General features: G+C 36.6%; 1 protein-coding gene across 3 annotated transcripts in view; it reads left to right on the forward strand.

Annotated features, from left to right (window-relative positions):
* Positions 1-21,679, forward strand: part of SETX (senataxin) — a 92,512-nt gene that overhangs the window by 56,755 nt on the left and 14,078 nt on the right. For all 3 annotated transcript variants that reach the window (XM_027869290.1, XM_027869291.1, XM_027869289.1), the window contains exons 13-22: positions 2,076-2,243; positions 6,276-6,432; positions 7,036-7,137; positions 7,325-7,440; positions 7,778-7,849; positions 11,998-12,147; positions 12,960-13,067; positions 14,444-14,631; positions 14,921-15,013; positions 20,447-20,611. In XM_027869290.1, coding sequence (XP_027725091.1) covers positions 2,076-2,243; positions 6,276-6,432; positions 7,036-7,137; positions 7,325-7,440; positions 7,778-7,849; positions 11,998-12,147; positions 12,960-13,067; positions 14,444-14,631; positions 14,921-15,013; positions 20,447-20,611 — 1,319 coding nt within the window. The remainder of the gene's footprint in view (positions 1-2,075; positions 2,244-6,275; positions 6,433-7,035; positions 7,138-7,324; positions 7,441-7,777; positions 7,850-11,997; positions 12,148-12,959; positions 13,068-14,443; positions 14,632-14,920; positions 15,014-20,446; positions 20,612-21,679) is intronic.

Consider the following 21,679-nt stretch of genomic DNA (forward strand, 5'->3'; position numbering starts at 1 on the left):
TCCAGTTAAAAACAATCATTGGCTTCAATAAGCCTGTTTCCTCAAGGATATAAATGCAAGCTCCTTGGCCCAGCTTTTAAGGCCCTGTACAATATGAGCCCAGCTTCTACCTTTTTAGCCTAATTTCACATTACTCCCTTTTATGCATTCTACTTTACAGCCATAATGGACTACCATCTCTTCCCTGAATTCTTCATTCCATCTCCAGATTATGTGCATTTATATGAGTTGTTCCTCATGCCTTTTCTATTTAATTCAACAAGCATTTTAAAGTGTTTATTACATATCAGGCACTGTGGTAAGCAACAGTGATACAAAGAAAAGCAAACCAGTCCATGACCTCAAGTAGCTTACATTTGGCAGGGATAGAGGCAGCAAACAACATGTATACAAAAAAATAATATAAAAATCTATACAAAATAAATACAAAGGAACTTTTTAGAAGTGGAACATAACAACTAGGGGAATTAGTAAAGGTTTCCAACTGAAGGTGGTACTTGAACTGAGTCTTGACTAGAGTTAGAGTTTCCAATAGGTGAGATGAGGAGAGAACACATTGCAAACTTGAGGGACAGCCTATGCAAAGGCATAGAGACAAGAGCTAGACTGTTACGTACAGAGAATAACAAGTAAGCCAATTTGTTTGGGACATATAGTACTTCAGAGGGAATAGTACGATCAGATAGGTTAGATAGGGAAAGATAGGTTAGAACCAGATTGTGAAGGGCTTTAAATGTCAGGCAGCAAAAATTTTATGTTATCGAAGCCTCTGAAATGAAATGAAAGCCTCTGAAGTTTCTTTTGTCACTTTCCAAACTTTGAAGTTTCAAAATGTCCCTTTTGCAGCTGTATGGAGGATAGATTGGAGAGGGGATAGGTCAAATGCAGGAAGACCAATTATGAAACTATTACAATAGTCCAGATGAGTGTTGATGAGGGCCTGATTCAGGGTGGTGGTTGAGTGAATTGGAGAGAAGAGAATGGTTGTGAGAGATGTTGAGGAATTAACAAAACTTGGCAACTGATTTGTTAGGAAGTGAAAAATCAAAGATGACTCCTGCATTGCAGACCTGGGTGATTGAAAGAATTGTGCATGGTGCCCTGACAAAGAGAGGAGCTAGGAGGAGAGATGATTTAGGTAGAAGATAATGAATTTTGAATTTGAGATGCCAGTGGAACTTCGAGGTGGAAATGTCCAGCAGGCAGCTGGAGATGCAGGAATAGAGTTCAGAGACCTAATAACTGGATATGTAGATTTGGGAGTTAATCTATATAAGCTATAGTTTAACCTATGTCCATTGATGAAATCATGAAGAAAGTGAGTGGAAGAAAAAGAAGAGAAGAGGGGGTACATCCACACATAGAGGATGCATTAGATAATGATCCTTCAAAGGAGATTAAGAAATATCAAGCAGACAGGAGGCAAACCATGATAGAAATAGTATCACAAAAACCTAGAGAGGAGGGTAGTGTACCTAAAAGAAGGGGAGGTGGTCTGGTCAGCTGGATCAGATACTGTGAAAAGATCAAGAAGGGATGGGGAATGAGAAAGGGCCATTTAATTTAGCAATTAAAAAATCATTGCTGACTTTTGAGAGAGCGATTTCAGACAAGTTTGAGGATGGAAGTCACATTATAAGGAATGGAGAAACAAATAGGAGATCAGAAAGAGAAAAAATAGATCACTTTTTTCCTGGAGTATACTTCTCATCTCTGTTTTTTAGAATCCTTATCTTCCTTCAAGGTGCAGCTTAGAGGTTACTGGAGTCCACAAAGCCTTCCTTTTATCTTCCCTGGAAATCTCCTTTATCTCTCTCAGTTAACATTTTTCTCCATTCTCAATTTATACTGTATTTATTTATCTGTGTGCATATAACATACTGTTAAGAGAATACAAGCTCCTTTAGGGCAGGTACTTTTTCATTTTTGTCTTTGTATCTTCAGTGCCTTACACATACTAGGCTTAATATATGTGTTGAATTGAGCTGAGGAAAGCAAAATCTAAACTTTCATTACATTTCCTTCAGTGTGCTATAAAAGAAAAAGCAAATAATTTAATTTTCATTTTTATATAGCTTGCCTACCTGAAAGACTATAATGAAGATCAAAAAAAAGCAATTGAAGTTGCATATGCCATGGTAAAGCAACCACCATTAATTGCCAAAATCTGTCTGATTCATGGACCTCCTGGAACTGGCAAATCAAAAACTATTGTTGGCCTATTGTATCGTATTCTGACAGAGGTAGGGTGTGTGTGTGTGTGTGTCTGTGTGTGTATGTATGTGTGTGATGAGTTATATTTTGTGGTATATACCAAATTTCTTATGTTAACTTTATTCAGATTATCATCGGTAACTATGTATTGACATAGTTTTTGCACTTTTACTATATGTCTGTGATATAAAACTGCTATTTCACAATGCCTATTAGAAGAATGGCCATGGAAGAAGGAAACTTTTGAGTTGACAGGAAATAGGTTTTAATATATCTATGACAACCGCAAATTTTAAGAACATGACTAATTTTTTCAGACAGTAAGACAACAAAAGACATTTAAAACTGAATGGAGAACTAAGAAGTAGCATGTTTCCTATGTGTAGGATAAACACGGCTTTATACAAGATAAATAGAAGTAATCTACAGAGGGAAGGTATTAGAATTAAGAGGGATAGGGGAAGGCTTCCTGTAGAAGATGAGATTTTAGCTGGGCCTTAAAGGAAGCCAGGTAAGGCAGGAGACAGAGAAGAAGAGGTAGAGTATTCCAGGCATGGAGGACAGCCAGTGAAAATTTCTGTAGTCAAGAGATGGAAAGTCTTGTTCAAGGAAAGCAAAGAGGGCCAGTGTCACTGGAACAAAAAGTATATGGGGACGGGTAAGGTGTGAGAAGACTAGAAAAAGGGGTGCAAGGGGAACATGAGGAGGAGACTGATGAAATGGTACTATGGATAGAGTGCCAGGCCTGAAATCAAGAAGAGTTGGCTTCACATTCTGCCTCAGATACCTGCTAGCTATGTGACCCTGGGAATGTCACTTAACTTTTGCCTGCCTCAGTTTCTTCATCTGTAAAATGGAGATAATAATAGTACCCACCTCCTAGGATTTTTGTGAGAATAAAATGAGATTCTGTTTATGAAGCACTTTGTAAATGTCAAAGCACTATATAAATGCTAGCTGATGATGATGGTGATATTGATGATACGATGTAGTTGACGTACTTTGCAGCATTAAATTAACAAGCCAGGAAACTTTCCTCCTTCCATTCATTTTAAAAAACCCATTAAAATGAACTCCGAGAGACTTTTCTAATTTATTTGCAGTGGAATTTGTGTTTACCCAATGTTATTGAAATAGACACATTTGTTATTCAGAGATTTTTCTTATAATGAGTCTGTGATGGAATTTGCCCTGTAACAGTCGTAATGACTTTGTCTTACCCTCCAAACCCTCTCCTCTACTAACTTTCCTTATATTCATCGAGGTCACCACCATTCTTCTAACCTCTCAGGTTCATGGCCTCATTGTAAAACTGAAACTGCCCTTCTCAAAATTACCAGTTTAATTGGTGACACTTAATTTCAAAATCTAATAGGCCTTTTTCAGTCTTCATTCTTTTGTCATCTCTGCATATGACACTGTTGACTATCCTTTCCAGTTTGCTCTTTTTCTGGGTTTTAATGACACTACTGTCTCCTCTTCTCCTCCTACTTGCCTATCTACTTCATTTCAGTCTCTTTTCCTGACTCACCTGCCATATCATGCTCCCTAACTCTGGCTATATCCCAGGTCCCTAGGTTCTCGCTTCCCTCCTTACTAAGTACCCTCAGGGATCTTATCAGCTTCCGTGGCTTTAATTATAACCTTTATACAAATGGTCCAACCTGAGTCTCTTTCCTGAGCTTCAGTTGTGAATCACCAACTGCTTTTTGGACATTTTAAAATCGATGTCCTATAGACTTCTTAAACCAACATGATCAAAAAAACCTCATTATCTTTCCCCCTGAATCCTCTCCTCTACTGACCTTCCTTATTTCTATCAGAGGTACCATCGTTCTTCTAGTCATAACTTCATTTCATAACCCCGGCTTCTTCAACTTTTCTCTTTTCCTCACATCACATATGTAGTCAGTTGACAAATTTTACTTTTTCTGCCTCTATAGCATCTCTCCTATCCCACCTCTTCTTTCATCTTCTCCACAAATGAATTTCCTATAGTGCAGGTCTGACCAGGTCAGTCACTTACTCAGTAAACTCCAGGGGCTCCTCTTGCATCAAATATAAACTTTTATTTGGCTTTGAAAGTCCTTCATAATTAGGTCTTGCTTTTTCTAGCCTCATTATGCATAACTCCCTTTCCTGCATTCTCTGGTCTGGCCAAACTGACCGCCTTTCTGTTTTTCACACATGATACTATAGCTTCTGCTTCCAGGACTTTGCACTGGCCATTTCCCATGTTTGAATGTACTTTCTTTTCTTTTCTTTTTAAAAATAATTAATTTATTTATTTTTAGTTTTCAACATTCACTTCCATAAGATTTTGAGTTTTAAATCCCCCTCCCACCAAGATGATGTACAATCTGATATAGGCTGTACATATACATTCATGTTAAGCATATTTTCCCGTTAGTCATGATGTAAAGAACAGTTAGAACCAATGAGAGGAACCACAAGAATGAAATAGTAAAACAAAACAACAGAGGAAAAGAAGAGCAAATAGTATGCTTCCATATGCATTCAGACTCCATATTTCTTTGTCTGGGTGTGGATAGCAATTTCCATCATGAGTCTTTTGGAGTTGTCTTTTGTATTGCTGAGAAGAGCCAAGTCTATCAAAGTTAGTCATCCCATAATGTGGCTGTTACTGTGTACAGTGGTCTCCTGGTTCTGCTTATTTCATTCAACATCAGTTCATATAAGTCCAGGTTTTTCTGAAGTCTGCCTGCTCATCATTTCTTACAGTACAATAGTATTCCATTACATTCATATACCAAAACTTGTTCAGCCATTCCCCAATTGATGGGCATTCCCTCAATTTCCCATTCTTGGCCACCGCAAAAAGAGCTGCTATAAATATTTTTGTACATGTGGGTCCTTTTCCTGTTTTTGTGATCTCTTTGGGATACAGCCCTAGAAGTGGTATTGCTGGGTCAAAGGGTAGGCACAGTTTTAGAGCCCTTTGGGCATTTTTCCAAATGGTTCTTCAAAATGGTTGGATCATTTCACAACTCCACCAGCAATGTATTAGTGTTCCAGTTTTCCCACATCTTCTTCAGCATTTATCATTATCTTGTTTTGTCATGTTAGCCAATCTGCTAGGTGTGATGTGGTTTCTCAGAGTTGTTTTGATTTGCATTTCTCTAATCAACAGTGGTTTACAACATTTTACTTTCTTCTTAGGTTTGATTCATAAAATTCCTCACTTCTTTCAAGATGCAGTTCAAACATCCTCTTCTATAGCCTTTCCTGATCCCTCCAACAAGTAATGGCCTTCCTTCCTAACTATGTTGTATTAACTACCTTGTATTTATATATTTAGGTATTTATATATTGTCTCCCTCGAGAGAATGTAAACTCCTTGAGAGCAGATTGTTTCATTCCTTTGTAACCTCAGCACCTAGCACAAGACTTAGCATATATAGTAGTCATTTAATAAATACTTATTGGTTGGTTAGTTAAAACTTCTAACATTGAGAAGAAAATTATTCTGCATTGCTGACTATCAAGAGTCCCCAGTTCCCCCCTTTCCCTTCTCCCTTCCCCCCTGTTTTTTTTTTTCCTGGCTAGGCAATGGGGTTAAGTGACTTGCTTAGGGTCACACAGCTAGTAAGTGTCAAGTGTCTGAGGCTGGATTTGAACTCAGGTCCTCGTGACTCCAGGGCCAGTGTTCTATCCACTGCACCACCTAGCTGCCCCTCTTCCTCCTCATTTTAAAAGATATTACATAATGATTTTTCTAGACTGTAAGCTTTATGAGGGCAGGGACTGTGTTTTATCTAAACTTTCTTTTCTGCCCGATACAGTGTTTTGTATGCAGTGACGCCATAATTTGTTTGTTGATGAATGAGTGAACAAATGAATTATTTAGGGGTTTCTGTTTCAACTTATGAAAAATAAACATGTTATTTATAGAATTGAGGCTGTCCAATATGAGACTGGAAAATTTTGTTGTTTGTGACCTTTAAGTATGAAATGGCAAATATAGTTTGGACTCAAGACATAGCTTAAACATTACATTGCAAAGTAGAACTCATTGTGTCTTTTCTTTGGGAAATCTGTAGAAACCAAGGAAAGGAGATTCAGATGAAAACTTGAATGCCAAAATCAAACGAAATCGTGTTCTTGTATGTGCACCCTCTAATGCAGCTGTTGATGAACTTATGAAAAAAATCATCCTTGAATTTAAAGAAAAATGCCAAGACAAGAAGAATCCCTTGGGTATGGTCTTTTTATTATTTTAGTTGTCTGGTGTAGGCACTTTTGAAGGAGAAATGTGAGACTATTCGTCATGTCAGAATCTCTGTTGGGGACATAGTCCTTATTTAGTAACCTTAACAGTTAGCCATCTAATGGAAGGAAATAGTACTGAATAATTCCTAAATAATTTATATTTTGTGATCGCCTGTCACACTTATAAGTGGCTCCAGAAGCTTTCAGGGGAAAGCAACCTAGGAGCAAAACTTGTTGTAGATAATGCTTATCCACACTCTGATAGTTGAAATTTGATGATGCTGGGTTGCAGGATAGCAATTAGAAGGTAAAAATCGAAGTTAGGTAGTCAACTCTGAATATTTGAGATTGGGAATTCAATTTAGTTTGGCAGATAGAATGGGTTATCTGATGTGAATAAAAATACTTTTATAAACCAAACTTCCTGTAGGTTAAATATTAATCATTTTCTAAAGCATTCAATCTGAGAATCTAGAAAATCAATTTAAAAAAGGTAGATATTTTACTGTCAAAGATAAAGAAAGGGAGAGGAATGGAGGGATTAATCAACAATTTTCCTCATTGATCATCCTATGCAATTTTTATATACAGGAAATTGTGGAGATATAAATTTAGTGCGACTGGGTCCAGAAAAATCTATTAATAATGAAGTCCTAAAATTCAGCTTGGATAGCCAAGTTAACCACAGAATGAGTAAGTATGAACCTAGGCTTATATAGCTTTCCCCACTCATTTTATTATACTCTGCATGACTTGGACGTGAAATATAATTGGCACTCTCTTGGAACTTGGAAGTTACCAGTTAGAATTTGTTTGATTATGTTGTTTAAGCCATATTAGTTGTATTAATTAAGTCTACTTTTTACCTTTACCATTTTAGAAAAGGACTTGCCCAGTCATGTTCAAGAGATGCATGAGAGAAAGGAACATCTGGATATTAAATTAGACAAGCTTTCTCGCCAGCGTGCTTTGGATCGATGTGAAAAGGGGCAAAAGGTAGATACAGTCTTAACTATACATCAGATAGGAAGAAGCTGATTAAGTGATTGACATTTCAGATCAGCAAAAAATAAAGTGTTGATGTTCCAGTGTAGTAAATGGAGAGTACTGGCTCAATTCAGTTCATGTTGAGTTGAATTAAATTTGTTGAATGAATAGAATTTTATTGCTGAAGAGTGGGATAGGTTAATAGTGATTTTGATATCTCTTCCACAGGATAAACTGGCTTTTACTACATTAAAGAAAACTTAAAATCTATAGGAAAAAAATTCATAAATCCTTTTCTCTAGTAATCCTTAGCTTTAACAGTGTGGTTGTTATTTCTGTTTTTTAGAGATCAAATTTAGATGAGGAAATTGCCCGAATTTCCAAAGAAAGGCAGCAGCTCGCTTCTAAAATTAAAGAGGTAATGTATACCCCATGTCAGTTTCTTAATGTCACCATAATTATAACCAATTTTTATCTTCTCTGTAATCTATGAATGACTTTATCACTCCCCAACTAATAGCTTTAAGAAAGGTTAATGAATGTTATCTTTCTTCTTTGCTTTAGGTCTATAAACTCCTTTGTTAAGTGGACTTTGGGATCTTTTTAGTTCTGCAAGAAACAGTATTGGTCAGAATACTTAACGGTGAAAGGAGTGTTAGTGAAAATAAATAAAATTAATATCTACATTTCTTTATACAATGTAAATAATTTGAAATTCATGGTTTGATGTATAGTCTTTTAAAAGTTTTTTATTTGAATGCTTTTGTTGATGGTTATAATTTAGAGTTTTTAAAAAATAGAACAGTGGTTTCTTTGAGCAGTTTACACATTTTGAGATACATGTAAACTGGAATAAAGAAACAAGAGAACAAAAAAGGGGGGTGTTTCTAGCTTTAGTCTTACTATATTGGTATGTACTATTATCTAATTATATGAATGCTTCTATGATGTTATGGAATTTTTTATTTTTCTTTGGATATAAGAATATTGGACTTAAAAGTTTGACAAAAATTATATAGCAGAGATTCTCTGTATAAATCTGTTGAGAGATAGGTTCGTGTCATGACTGTTCTAATCAGACTCAAAGAGGATTGTATACATTGATCATAATAATATTGCAGATTCAAAACAGGTTTTCCTTTAGTATACTCACACTTTTGGATATATTCTTGGCATTCTGAATGTGGGCAAGATAAATGATATTTTAATTTAACTCAGATTTTCAGTTCTAGTCTATATTTTAATGTAATGGAGAAAGATGTTGGATTAAAATTTAAGCTAATTCTATTAACATTCAGTATGCCAGGTCCAATGCACTGGGGCTATAAAGACAAAAATAAAAGTTTTCCTTCGAGGACCTTACATTCTCTTGAGTGTAAACATCATGTACGCAGATAACTAACAACAGTAAACATACACATCCACACACATAACCAAAATAAATACAGATTAATATAAAGAGGAATTAGTTCAGCCTCATCACTTAATTTTTTTTATCCTGAAACTGACAAACTTGAACATTTTAATATAAAAAATACAAAATGAAGATTGTTAGGAGATCGAGAATCTATATTACTGACAACTTATTCTTTTAAAAAGTATATAATAAATTTAACAGGATAGTTCCAACTTTGCATTGCTTGTCTGTATCTCCTTCTCAATTTCCTTCTTTTCTTTTCTGTATATTCTTAAAATTCAACCCCCTTATTTTGCAGAGCAAGAGACTGAAATCCAGAGAGTTGAGTTGACTGAGGTCACAGGGCTAGTGAAGCTGGACCTAGAATACACATCTTCTCACTCCAAAGCCAGTGTTTTTTCCACTGTACCATAAGGCCATTTTTGTTCATGTCTCTGAGCTTTATTTTCCTCATCTGTAAAATGAAAATAATAAAATGTCTGTACTTACTTCACAGGGTTATTATAAAGAAAGAACCTTGCTATATGTGTGTAAGCTATTATTAATTGAGGGATTGGGGATAAGAGGAAAATTATCTAACTGTAGCCCTTCAAATATAGTTATTTGTGTATGAAGCATTTAAAATGTAGGAGAAGAGCAAGAAATTAAGGGGAGGCGAAGAGAGATAGCTGAATGTGAGGGAACTACAAAAGCAATTATATACCAAATTTGAGAAGGTTTACACACATATACAATCATTGGATTGCTGATTGTTACTTCACTTGTGCTTTCAAATTCCTGAAAAATTATGTGTAATATTTTAACATATACTACTTATTTTAGTTGAATGTTATCAACATGGAAGCTGTTTGTGTTGTGATAACTTGAGTACTGGATGTACCTTGCATTGCCTTGCATATTTGCTTAAGAAGATCATTTTAATACAGCTGACTTTGGAGTATGCACACATAGTATTTGGATTATTCTGACCTATATGGATTGTTGTTTCATTTAATTTTAGTTTTTCAATGCCAGGTCAATTCAACAAACCTTTATTAAATGTCTGTAGTTTGTAAGGCATTGTGTTTAGCTACAGGAATACAGAGATAGCAAAACAGTGCCTACCTTCAAGACATGTACATTCTTCTCAGGCGATATAGAATATTCACAGAAAAATATAAGATGATTTTAGGAAGGTCAGAGTATGAACATCAGAGGGAGTAGGAAAGATTTTATGTAGGGGTGGCGCTGAAGTTGAGTCTTTAAGAAGTCAAGGGTTTTAAGGGTGGAAGGGAGGAACAAATTAATTCCACATGAGAGGACAATCCATTTGAAGAACCTCTGATGTATTTAGGCTGAATCTCTGATAAGAAAAAAGTTTTTGAGAGGCAACATTGGTCAGATAGCTGGTATTAGAAAGAGGAAGATCTAGGTTCAAGTCTGCTTCTGGCATTCACTATGTGTATGACCTTGGTCAAGCCCTTTAACCTGTCAGTGACCCAGGCAACTCTTTTAAGACTATAAACTACACTACAGTTGCAAATCTATTTTGGTCAAGGGAGTTCCAAAACGAAGATGATGCTTACACTTATGAAATCCCAGGTCCAGACTATAAAAAAAGAAAAAAGGCTTTTCAAATTGAACGCTACAGATTGCATCCTTTGTGAAACTTCACCCTTGTTCCCTGACTCTGTTTGTATCTTGTGATTTATTGAATTACATAGATCAAAGTTATATACCATTTTTTTATAAGCAGAATATTTACAAAACTTTGTAATGCGCTTGATCTCTAAGTGAAATATTTTTAATCAAAACATTTTACAAATAAAAATATGAGTTAAGGTATGATACAAAAATGTACGAATTAGATGTGGAACCTATATCAAATTGCATGCCATCTTTGGGTGGAGGGGGAGGGATAGGGAGAAAATTTGGAACTTAAAATCTTATGGAAGTGAATGTTGAAAACTAAAAATAAATTTAAAAAAAAGAAAAAATATACAAATTAGAACTTAGTCTTTAAACTAGTTTTACTCATAATATGAGTTAAAATATGATATAAAATATACAAATTAAAACTTAGTCCTAAACTAATTTTACTCAGGCTCTTTTCATCATGAATAGATAGAACCATTTTTGATCTCTAGTTATTCTGACAGATCTTACTGTGAATCAAACCACAAACAATCATCCCTTAGTTTGTATTGATCATGTTTGTACTGTATTCTTTTTGGTGATTTGTGGTATCTTTGATTGTTTCTGCTACTCTCAAGATTTGGGGTTAGGATCGAACTATTTTTCATTTATTTATTTATTTATTTATTGGAGTATGTGAATTTTTTTATTAATTAATTTATTTTTAGTTTTCAGCATTCACCTCCACAAGATCTTGAGTTCCAAATTTTCTCCCCATCTCTCTTCTCTTCCCACTCCAAGATGGTGTGCGTTCTGACTACCTCTTCCCCTGATCTGCCCTCCCTTCTATCATCACCCCCTTCTCTTATCCCCTCCCCTTTCTGTTTTCCTGTAGGGCAAGATAGAGTCTATACCCCATTGCCTGTATATCTTATTTCCCAGTTGCATGTAAAAACAATTTTTAACATTTGTTTTTAAAACTTTGGGTTCCAAATTCTCCCTTCCTCCATGCCTACCACCCTCATTGAGAAGGCAAGCAACTCTATACATGTTACGCATGTGTAGTCATGCAAAACACTTCCATAATAGCCATGTTTTGTGAAAAACTTAACTATGTTTCCCTTCCTCCTGCCCCACCCCCCCATTTATTCTATTCTCTCCTTTGACCCTGTCCCTCCTCAAAAGTGTTTGCTTCTGATCATCCCCTTCCCCAATCTGCCCTCCCCTATATCATCCCGCTGCTCTCTTATCCCCTTCCCCCCTATTTTCCTGTATGGTAAGATAGATTTCCACACCCAATTGAGTATGTATGTTATTCCCTCCTTAAGCCAAATCCAATGAGTAAGATTCATTCATTCCCTCTCACCTCCCCCCTCTTCCCCTCCATGGTAAAAGCCTTTTCTTCCCTCTTTTATGCAAGATAATGAGGATTGAACTAATTATTTATCAAAGTTGCTGTTTTATTGTTAAGAATGGATGTGTCTGAATAAAGGAATTAAATTGCAACTCTATGTTTTCTCTCATTATGCTCCTAGGTTCGAGGACGGCCACAGGAAACTCAGAGTAGCATTATTCTGGAGTCCCATATCATTTGTTGTACACTGAGCACAAGTGGTGGTTTGCTGCTGGAGTCTGCTTTTCGTAGGCAAGGAGGTGTTCCCTTCAGTTGTGTCATTGTTGATGAGGTTAGTGAAACCAGTCAAGGCTATACAGCTATAACTACTTTACTGTCATGATTAATAAAACAAAAATGAAAGAGACTTGCTGAAATATGACTAAAATATGTTTTTTATCAGTAGTATTTTCCTACTTTTTATATACATGCTATTTTTGTGTAGGAAGATGAAAATAGTGACTGTCAGGTACCATCCATTGAATCACTCTCCCAATAGTTGGGATGAATTTCTGCAGATCTAGCCACAATTTTTTGTCTGTCCCCTGTTGTGATCAACAACGTTCATTTGCATGCTGGTTGGCTAGGGTTGGTGTAGTCTGTAGTCTTGGAACAAATCAAAGCTAACTGCTTCATGAAGGGATTGTTGCTTTAGTGTCCTGAGCTAACCAGACAAAAAGATTTCTTTTCTCCTCTGCTCCATGTCAGTTTCTCTGTTTTCCCACACTCTGTGTCTGCTTAATAGTTAGTTCCCAGGGTAAGGATGGATGTGAAGGCTTTTAAATCCTGTCCAAATAAACTCCAAGTCTCTAACCCATAGATAAGCTGTCTTGCTTGTCTCTTTGAATATAGTGGCTCTTATAGATCTCTGGTATCTTCAACGTAGTAGGCACTTAAATATTTGTTGATTTGAATTGAATTATAGTAGTAGTACTTAGATTAGAGAATCATTTCAACCCAGAAAATATTTGTTTTGCTAGATATTTGGGGCAGAAGTGTGAAACTTCTTTTTAGTTAGAATGCTTAGAAATTTATGAACTACACGTAAGTAAACTCACAGAAACACGGATTGAAAAACAGTCTTCCCTCTTGGTTGTTATCAAGGCTGGGCAGTCTTGTGAGATTGAGACACTTACTCCATTTATCCATCGCTGCAACAAACTTATTCTGGTTGGAGATCCTAAGCAGCTTCCTCCCACAGTCATTTCTGTGGTAAGTATTTCTATAGCCATTTATTTGTTAACTTAAAACAAAAGGTTTTTAAAATGGCTTTGTTTGCAATAAATCTTATAGTTACAACTGGACTGATAATTTTTCAAAACACTAATTTTTGGGGGTCAGGAGAGATATGGAAGTATTGGCTTCTCATAGAGAGAAGCAGTATTTGAAAAGATTCGTTTGATTAATACATCTTAATTAGCTTTAAAAGTTGATCTTAATGTGTCTTTTGTTCTAACATTTTAAAATATGAGTTTTAATAACTCCCAGCTTTATATGCTAATTAGTGTCAGGGAAATGAATGGTTGGAAATAGCCTTTTTTCCTACATCTCAAATTTCTTTTCTTTTGAAAATTGATGTTGGTTTTTTTTTTGAAAACAATTTATCTGTGATTTATTTTTAGTAGTTGGATTTTAAAGAAATATGCCAAGGATTAAAAAAAAGTTGTATTGAATTGTTTTGAGGCTATTTGTCTAACTTAGACATCTGTGTTTGGCAGCATGCCAAGATGGCAATTTACCAGCCTTGTAAGAAATTTGCCTCTCTTCTCTTCTTCATCCTAATAGTAAAGGTGGTAGATTTTAAAAAACAAAACAAAACAAAACAAAGATTGGCAGCATTCACTTTGATTATGCACAGTTAGAGGTTAATCTGCTCTACCTACCTCTCCCTCCAGAGCAGAATGAAATTAAAATCCTGATTCCATATTCAGGAGTCAAAAATCATTTGATTCTCCAAATGAGCTAAGAAGTCAATTTCTCTAAGGTTGATTGTAACTACAAGCAATGGTAATTATAAGATTAGTTATTAGTATGAAGAATTTATTTAGTCATTAGTATAAATTTGTACTTCCAAATGGAAGTTGCAGTTCATGTAATCCCAGATGAGAAAAGTAGTCATTCCTGTTTTTGTCTACAGATGTCAGTGTGCTTTTATGATTTTGATTGTAGATTTTCTCTTCATATTCATGTGTGTCTCAGATTGAAAGTAAAATATATTTATTGGCATTTCAACAGTACATACCAGTTTTATAGAGAAGTAGCCCAGAAGTTTGTTCATTGACTAGGGGATGCCTGTTTTGTATTTTAAAATTTGCTCCAAGTATTCTTTTGATGAATAATTGAAAGTTTACAGTATTACAGTTTCTGAGATTAAAAAAGATCACATTTTCTGCCTGATTTTGGCTCTCCACAGATCTGGGAGAGTTTGTGATCTTTTAGAGCCTAGAATTGTGCTGTTCATTTCATGTTTGATAGGTATCTAAAACTTAACATGTTCAAAATGTATTTTAGATTCCCAATAAATATTTTTTATGCTAGTGAAGAAATATAAACTAATTCTAATGAATTACTTCTTTTCTCCCTGGCAGAAAGCACAGGAGTATGGCTATGACCAGTCAATGATGGCTCGATTATACAAACACCTGGAAGAACAGGTGAAACAGAATGTGATCAGTAGATCACCTGTTTTGCAGCTGACAGTTCAATACAGGATGCATCCTGATATATGTCTCTTCCCATCTAGTTATATTTATAACAGAACTTTGAAAACAAACAGGTTAGTTCAATTTGTTAGTGGTTGATGTGTTTTACTTGTAAGTTTAGATGCTTTGAAAGGTTAGTACATTTCAAGCATTGTATTCACATTTCTTTACTATTTCAGACCATTATGAAATTCATAAATTACAACAATTGTCTAGATTGCTATTCTGAGCACCATGGTGGAATATAAGGAGGGCAGTTTTTAACCTCTGTATATCCCACATTTATAGGAGAAAGTCAGTCCCCTAAAATTTTTATAAATGCTAACAGAATGATATTTTGATAACCATTGATAATGCTCATAGATTGACTGAAGAGAGCCGATGTACATCAGACTGGCCGTTCCAGCCTTACCTTGTGTTTGATGTAGAAGATGGTTCAGAGAAACGGGAAAATGAGTAAGTCCTTTTCTTATTCCTCTGGTTCAGGATATGGCTTGGAATGTTTTTTACCTCAAATTTTATCATATTAAAATGCCTCCTACAAACATTGTGCATCATGCTGAGTCACATTGGGCTTTCAACTATCCCAGTTGATGGCTTCTCTATTTTAACTAATGTCTCATTATGGAACTTCTGCCTCAACTGTTCCTCTTAACTTTAACTATCCTTTTAATTAGAATTATTTGCTTAGTTTATGTTTAGAGTCTGTAAATAGAAGATTTTCCTGAGACCCAGTAACAGCAGGAGTGTTGCAACAACTAAAGTACAGGAAGAAGAGGTAGAAAATTCTTTTGCTGTGTCAGAATCTCCTTACATATTCCTTCCTCAGGTGTTTCTTCACCTTTCAGAAGACTCTATCTGTGATGCTTTGTAGGTAAACCTAGGTGCACAACCTTAATAGACAGATACATTTTTTTTTTAAGGCAATTGGGGTTAAGTGACTTGCCCACGGTCACACAGCTAGTAAGTGGCAAGTGTTTGGTCTGAGGCTGGATTTGAACTCAAGCCCTCCTGACTTCAGGGCCGGTGCTCTATCCACTGCGCCACCTAGCTGCCCTGATAGATACATTATTGCTAATGAAGCTTGAGGACTTTACACCTGTTCCCCACAAAATGTATCCTAAATTTGTTCCTTGAGAATAGACACCATTTGCTTTTCATCTTTGTATTCCCAATGATTATCATAGCAACTGGCACAAAGTGGGTACTTAAGTGCTGATTGATTTCCCAGTGACAAGGTGTCCTGTCTCTGCCAAGGTACCTTTTGGGAGGGACTCATCTATCCAAAAGTAGACTTAGGACATTCTCCTGTTCTGAGAATACCTCCATGTTATATTAGGACCAGGTATAGACACATCAAAACTACTATGTTCCCGTCCCAGGGACCTTCTCTAGAATGACTGTCCTTAAGTTCACCTGATTTTCCTTTAATTTAACCAATTAGCCTTTGTCTCATTACAACGCCTTCTTTGCTACTATTAGAATTTTAAAAGTTCCAAGATGAAACTGACCCTTTTAATAAGTCTTAACATGCTACTTATTTCTTTGTAAAAAGCAAATCTTACTGTTAAATGGTTGAATATAACAAGTGTAGGTGCCTCCTAAAATTGAAAGAACATAGTCTGTGGGGAATGGAGCCAATGACAAAGACTAGATGCCCTCAAACTTTAAAGGTTTTGGAGAATCCTAGGAAAGAATTTAAATGTAATATATCTGTCCTTCAGGCAGTGGAGGCCAAAGCAATCACTCTTAAAAACGCATAAGAAAGAGTTGATGACATTTTACCAAATGGGAGAGTATACAGAGAATAGAGAGCACAGGACAGAGGCTAGTGGTTGGTTTGCAGTTAGGGGTTATGATATGTATAATGAACCAAGATAAGAAACTAAGCAGGAATAATCAAACAGGTAAAAAGAGAACCAAGAGAGCACTGTCATGACAACCCTGAGAGGAAAGTATTCAGGAGTTGGGGGCAGGGGCAGTTGTCAGTGGTGTCAAATGCTACAGAGTAGACCAGAGGATTGAGAAAAGACCATCAGATTTGACTGTTAAGAGATTATTGGTAACTGAAGGGGGCACTTTGGAATCAAGAGTAAGGAGATTAAGCTAAGAGACTAGAAAGATATTGGTGCCCTCCAGGGAAAAAAGGGAAATTCAGAAGAGGTATGAATCTTTGGTGAAAGATAATGTAATCACAAGCCACCTCTTCTTATTCATCCTGTGCTACTGACTCTTTCTCAATGAATAGTGAAGAGGGGCAGAGAAGGGGAAAGGGAATGGGCTTACTTACCTGCCATTGCCCCAGAGCATAAAGTCTACAACTGTGGACCAACTATTTAATCTTCTTTCTTCAGACTTCACTCCCATGCCTCTGCTATGTCATTCCTCCCTCCTTGCAAGTGTCTTCTCCCATTGGTGAGTTCTTTCAGCCTCCATTTTGAAGACAGATCCTGACCAGCCATCCTTTACTCTCTGTCCTTTGCACCAGACTTTAGCAGCTTTCTCCTTCTGACCCTCCAACCCTTTCTCTCATTGATGGGTTCTTCCCAGAACCTCCATTTGGGAGAAGAGTCCAGACCAGCCATCCCTCATTCTCTGAATTTCACCACTGTGTCCCCAAAGGTACCTCTTCCCCTGCCGTGTGGAAGCCTTTCCACATAAGACTATAAACTTCTTGAGGATCAGGACTGTTTTGTTGTTGTTGTTGTTGATTTTGATTGTAGTTGTATCCCTGATGTTTACTTCAGTGTTTGGCACGTAGTAAGCACTTTATATATACTTGTTGACTGACTAAGAGGAACATCGTTATTATCATCATCATCATCGTATCAGGCATTTATATAACATTTTAAGATTTGCAAAGTGCTTTACAAATGTCATTTCATTTGACCCTTAAAAAAACCATGGGAGGTAGGTGCTATTACTACCCCCATTTTACAGAGGAGGAAAGGGAGACAGGCAGAAGTTAAGTGACTAGCAGCTGGTTAATGTCTGAGACTGGATTTGAACTCCAGACTTTCAGACTCCAAGTCCAGTCCATCCACTACACCATTTAGCTGCCATATAGTTTTCCTCACTAAAATCTGTTAGTCCTATAAGATTCTTCCCCCTTATCATAATACATTTCCTCAGTTAGGTCTCTAGGACTCAGGACATGATTGTTCATCACTCTGTGGACAAGGATATGGGTGTAGTATCCCACTTGAGCTAGTATAAGGGTTGGTTGGTATTGTCTGGGAAACTTCAACTAATAAAGATCATATCCTTCAGGGGAATAGAAAACGTAGTCTTTGCTAACACCAAGATTGAGATGCCTTTGTCATAAGCCTAGTTATCTGTATACTTATACTTTCTCTCTGAGGAATCTTATTCTTGCGTCACTCTCAGTTTTTCTTCTCCTTCTCTTACTTGCTTCTCAAAATCCCTTTTGAGCTCTTCCAAGGCCTGGGACTGATTCATATTTTTCTTGGAGGCTTTGGATGTAGGAGCTTTGGCTTTGTTGTCTTCCTCTGGGTTGTATGTTTTGATCTTCTTTGTCACCAAAGTAAGATAATATAGTCTGACTCTTTTTGCACTGCTTACTCATGATCCCGGCCAATAACTTGAGTTTTAACTCTTTGTTAAGGTAAAAGTCCACTTCCAGTGTGAAGAGTGTACTGTCCCAAACTTTGGGGGTTTGTGCAGCTGTTTTCAGAGGTACTTCTAGGGACTTGTAAATTTTCAGTTCTTCCAAGGTGGTATGATAAGGGGCAAGGTGTCTTCTCTCCACCACCACAACAAGCTCCACCGCACCAGCGTTCCTTCTCCCCCCAGGACCACACCTCAGAACTGTGACCCAGATCCAAGCACAGGCAAACGAGAGATTCCTGCCTCAGCCCTGGCAAAGAGATCCCTGCAATCCCCCTGTGATCAGCCACTCGATTCCCCCTCAGTCTGTGGGCTGGAGGCTCAGGAAACAGCTGCGGGCCCAGAAGCTGCACTTGAGACTTGGAGCTGAGACCTAGGTCCTTCTCTCACCGCAGACACAGACTTTTCCCACTGACCTTCTAAGTTGTCTTTGGCATTCAGGGGTTGGGAAGTCTGGAAACCACCACAGTTGCCCGTGATTCAGCCCTCTGAGGCCTGCTCCAGGGTCGCTGCGGCCTGCGCGCCCACGCCACACTGTACTCCTCTCCCCGCCCGGCGCAATATACCTTTCTGATCAACCATCCAGGCTGTCTTTACCTGGAAATTTGCTTCACTCTGTCTTTTTGTGGGTTTTGCTGCTTTAGAATTTGTTTAGAGCCATTTTTTTAGGTATTTGGAGGGCTTTGGGAGAGAGCTCAAGACAGTCACTGCTTTCCCTCCGCCATCTTGGCTCTGCCCCTGTTTCAACAGATTCATTCAGATCATAATTAGCATGCAGTGAGTCTATTTTGTCACTGGTTTGCATCTTCATTTTGACCTCAGCTTTACAGCTGAGTGAGAACAAAACAAAAACTTGCCACTTCCTTGATAGATAATGAATAATATAGAAAGAGAATAGAAATATATAGTGATATATACACATTTCTACTTTCTCATAACATTGTTTAATTATTTCTACTTTTTCTTCTTTATGCCTATACATTCATCACTATGTCTACTATATTTCCAGTTCCAAGGCTATACCTGAGTTTTCTGTTAATGTTCTTACGGAAAGCAAGTGAAGGGTTTTAAAAAATATTTTTTCCCTAAATCCATGAACAGTCTCAAGTCAGACAAGTCACAATTGACTTAACCGATTGTTAGGAAGGCGTTATTAAAAGAGCAGTTGTGACTCAAGTTCAGTTCTGCAAAAATTTTTTAAGTACTTTTTGCAATGCACTGTTTTCAAAAATGGGATGGAAATTCAAAAACAAAATGAGTCCCCACCTTGAAGGCGTTTCCTTGTCCTCTCCTGGCTTTCCTTTTAACTCCTACCATTCTATAATATTGGTAAACCTGGTATTACAGAGCCAGAGTCTTAATATAGGCAGAACCTCTCCTCCTAGTACCTATAACCCTTCCTGAGTAAACAGTTTTATTTTGGCCAGGACGTGTTTTATATATTTTTTGAGTCATGTTCCTTCACTTGTACTAAAATAGTTAAATGACTTCTGTTCAGTAGACCTATTTTGAGGACCCAAATTTTCATTAGAACAAAGTTTCTTTTTCTAACCATGTGTAAAACATCAGGCTCTAAATGAGTTCTGAGTTGCATAAGAAATGAAGAATTTTAAAATGATGTTTTACTTAATTCTCATTATTTTTTGAAGACCAAAATAACCAAATGAAATTTTGTCCATCTTTTTTCTGTATTATAGACAGTTTTTTTTTTTGTCACTCAAAGAAGTTCTGTTACTCTTCTTTAATTGGCTAGTGACTATTCCATTGCTAGATAAATCTGATTCTGTTTATTGAACTTCTGTTTAGTATTTAATTTCCCCATTACAGATTGATTTTCATTTCTTTCATTGTATTGTATTCTGTAATAGTGTTGGCTTACTCATTTAGAAATTGTTGAGATTTTAATGGCTATATTCAAAGCTTTTCATATAATTATATGGCCCACCTGTAAATTAATTTAGCATTTATGGATCTTGCTTCATACTTGAATCATGTAACATGTCCTACCCTGGACAGATGTTGGTGGCAGGAAACCTTCAAAGGGGAAGGACCCTGGCTTTTATTTTGCATATTGTTAGATAACTTATAGTAAATCAGACTACTAGTATCAATGCTCAGCAATTGTAACTATTATCAGGTAAGTATTTCAAAACTTATTGAGATTCTGGACAACAAAATATGGACCAATATTAGTTATGTAAACTATATTTAATTGGCAACTGATGAATATCACTGATTTTTTATGTTATTTTTCTCATATAGCTCATATGTTAATGTCCAAGAAATAAAACTAGTAGTGGAATTAATTAAGCTGATCAAAGACAAAAGAAAGGATATTACTGTACGTAACATCGGTATAATCACACATTACAAAGCACAAAAGATGATGATTCAACAGGAATTGGACAAAGAATTTGAAAGAAACAGGTAAAGGGGCCTTAAGGAAGCAGCAAATATACACTATTATTTTTGAGAAAAATGACAAAAGAGAAGACTAAAGGGGAGGGCAAGGCAGAAAAAATATGGTATGGAAAAAGAAGGATAGGATAGCAGGGGAGTTAAGCAGAGGGTTGGGTTGGGGTTTTTTTGTTTGTTTTGTTTTTTAGGATTTTAGAGAACTGTGTGTAGGCACAGGGAAGTGTAGAGGATAATTGATAGAGTGGAGTCCCACATGTAGTAAGAAGTGATAGAGTCAGGACCATAGATAGCAGGATTAACTTTGGTCAGGGAGACAAGGAACACTTTAGAGGCAAGAATGGAGGAAAGAGAGTTGGTAAAATTCAGGGGAAGTTTGAGGTAAAGAGGAGAGAACTTGAAGGAGGAATTCATGTGATGTGGCCTCCCTCATTTTGAAAATAATTCATAGGTGAAGTCATCTGCTAAAACTCAGGGGGGCTGAATTGGGCTTAAGGACTTGAGGATAGTGTAAAAAGTTTTAGAATAGTAATTGTGGAGAATGCAATGGTTATCTAGGAAAAAATGAGGAATCCTGCCCCACTCTCCCCACCCCACCTCTACCCCTGAAGCCCTGACTTGTTATTTAGGGACTTGGTGAATTCTCTTTACACATAGCAAAGTTGAGTAAAAGCTACATCTGCATTGAATTTAATGGCTAATTCAACATTAGTCTTTGTTAGGAAACTTAAAATATAATGTTCAAAGTGTCCTTAATTCTGTTTAGGGAGGTGAGACTCTTCCCCACCTTTGTTCTTTTTGACTTCTATATTTACTGCTTTGAGCTTCAGCTTCTTTGTGTATAAAAACAAGATTATGTTTTATTACCACTCTCTGTCTCAACAGGGATGTTGAGGATTAAATATTAAGAATATGTCACTTTCAGCTACTCAAAGATACTGAGTGTTTATATAAACATAATACATATTTAATTATAAAATACTTAAATTTCCAAGGCATTTTTAGTACTTTACAATTTATAAAATGTATTCACATGTGTTGGAAGGCAGTATACAATAGTGGTTAGAGGGCTGATTTTAG

Source organism: Vombatus ursinus, unplaced genomic scaffold (assembly GCF_900497805.2).
Source record: "Vombatus ursinus unplaced genomic scaffold, bare-nosed wombat genome assembly UNPS02014793.1, whole genome shotgun sequence".
NCBI lineage: Eukaryota > Metazoa > Chordata > Mammalia > Diprotodontia > Vombatidae > Vombatus > Vombatus ursinus.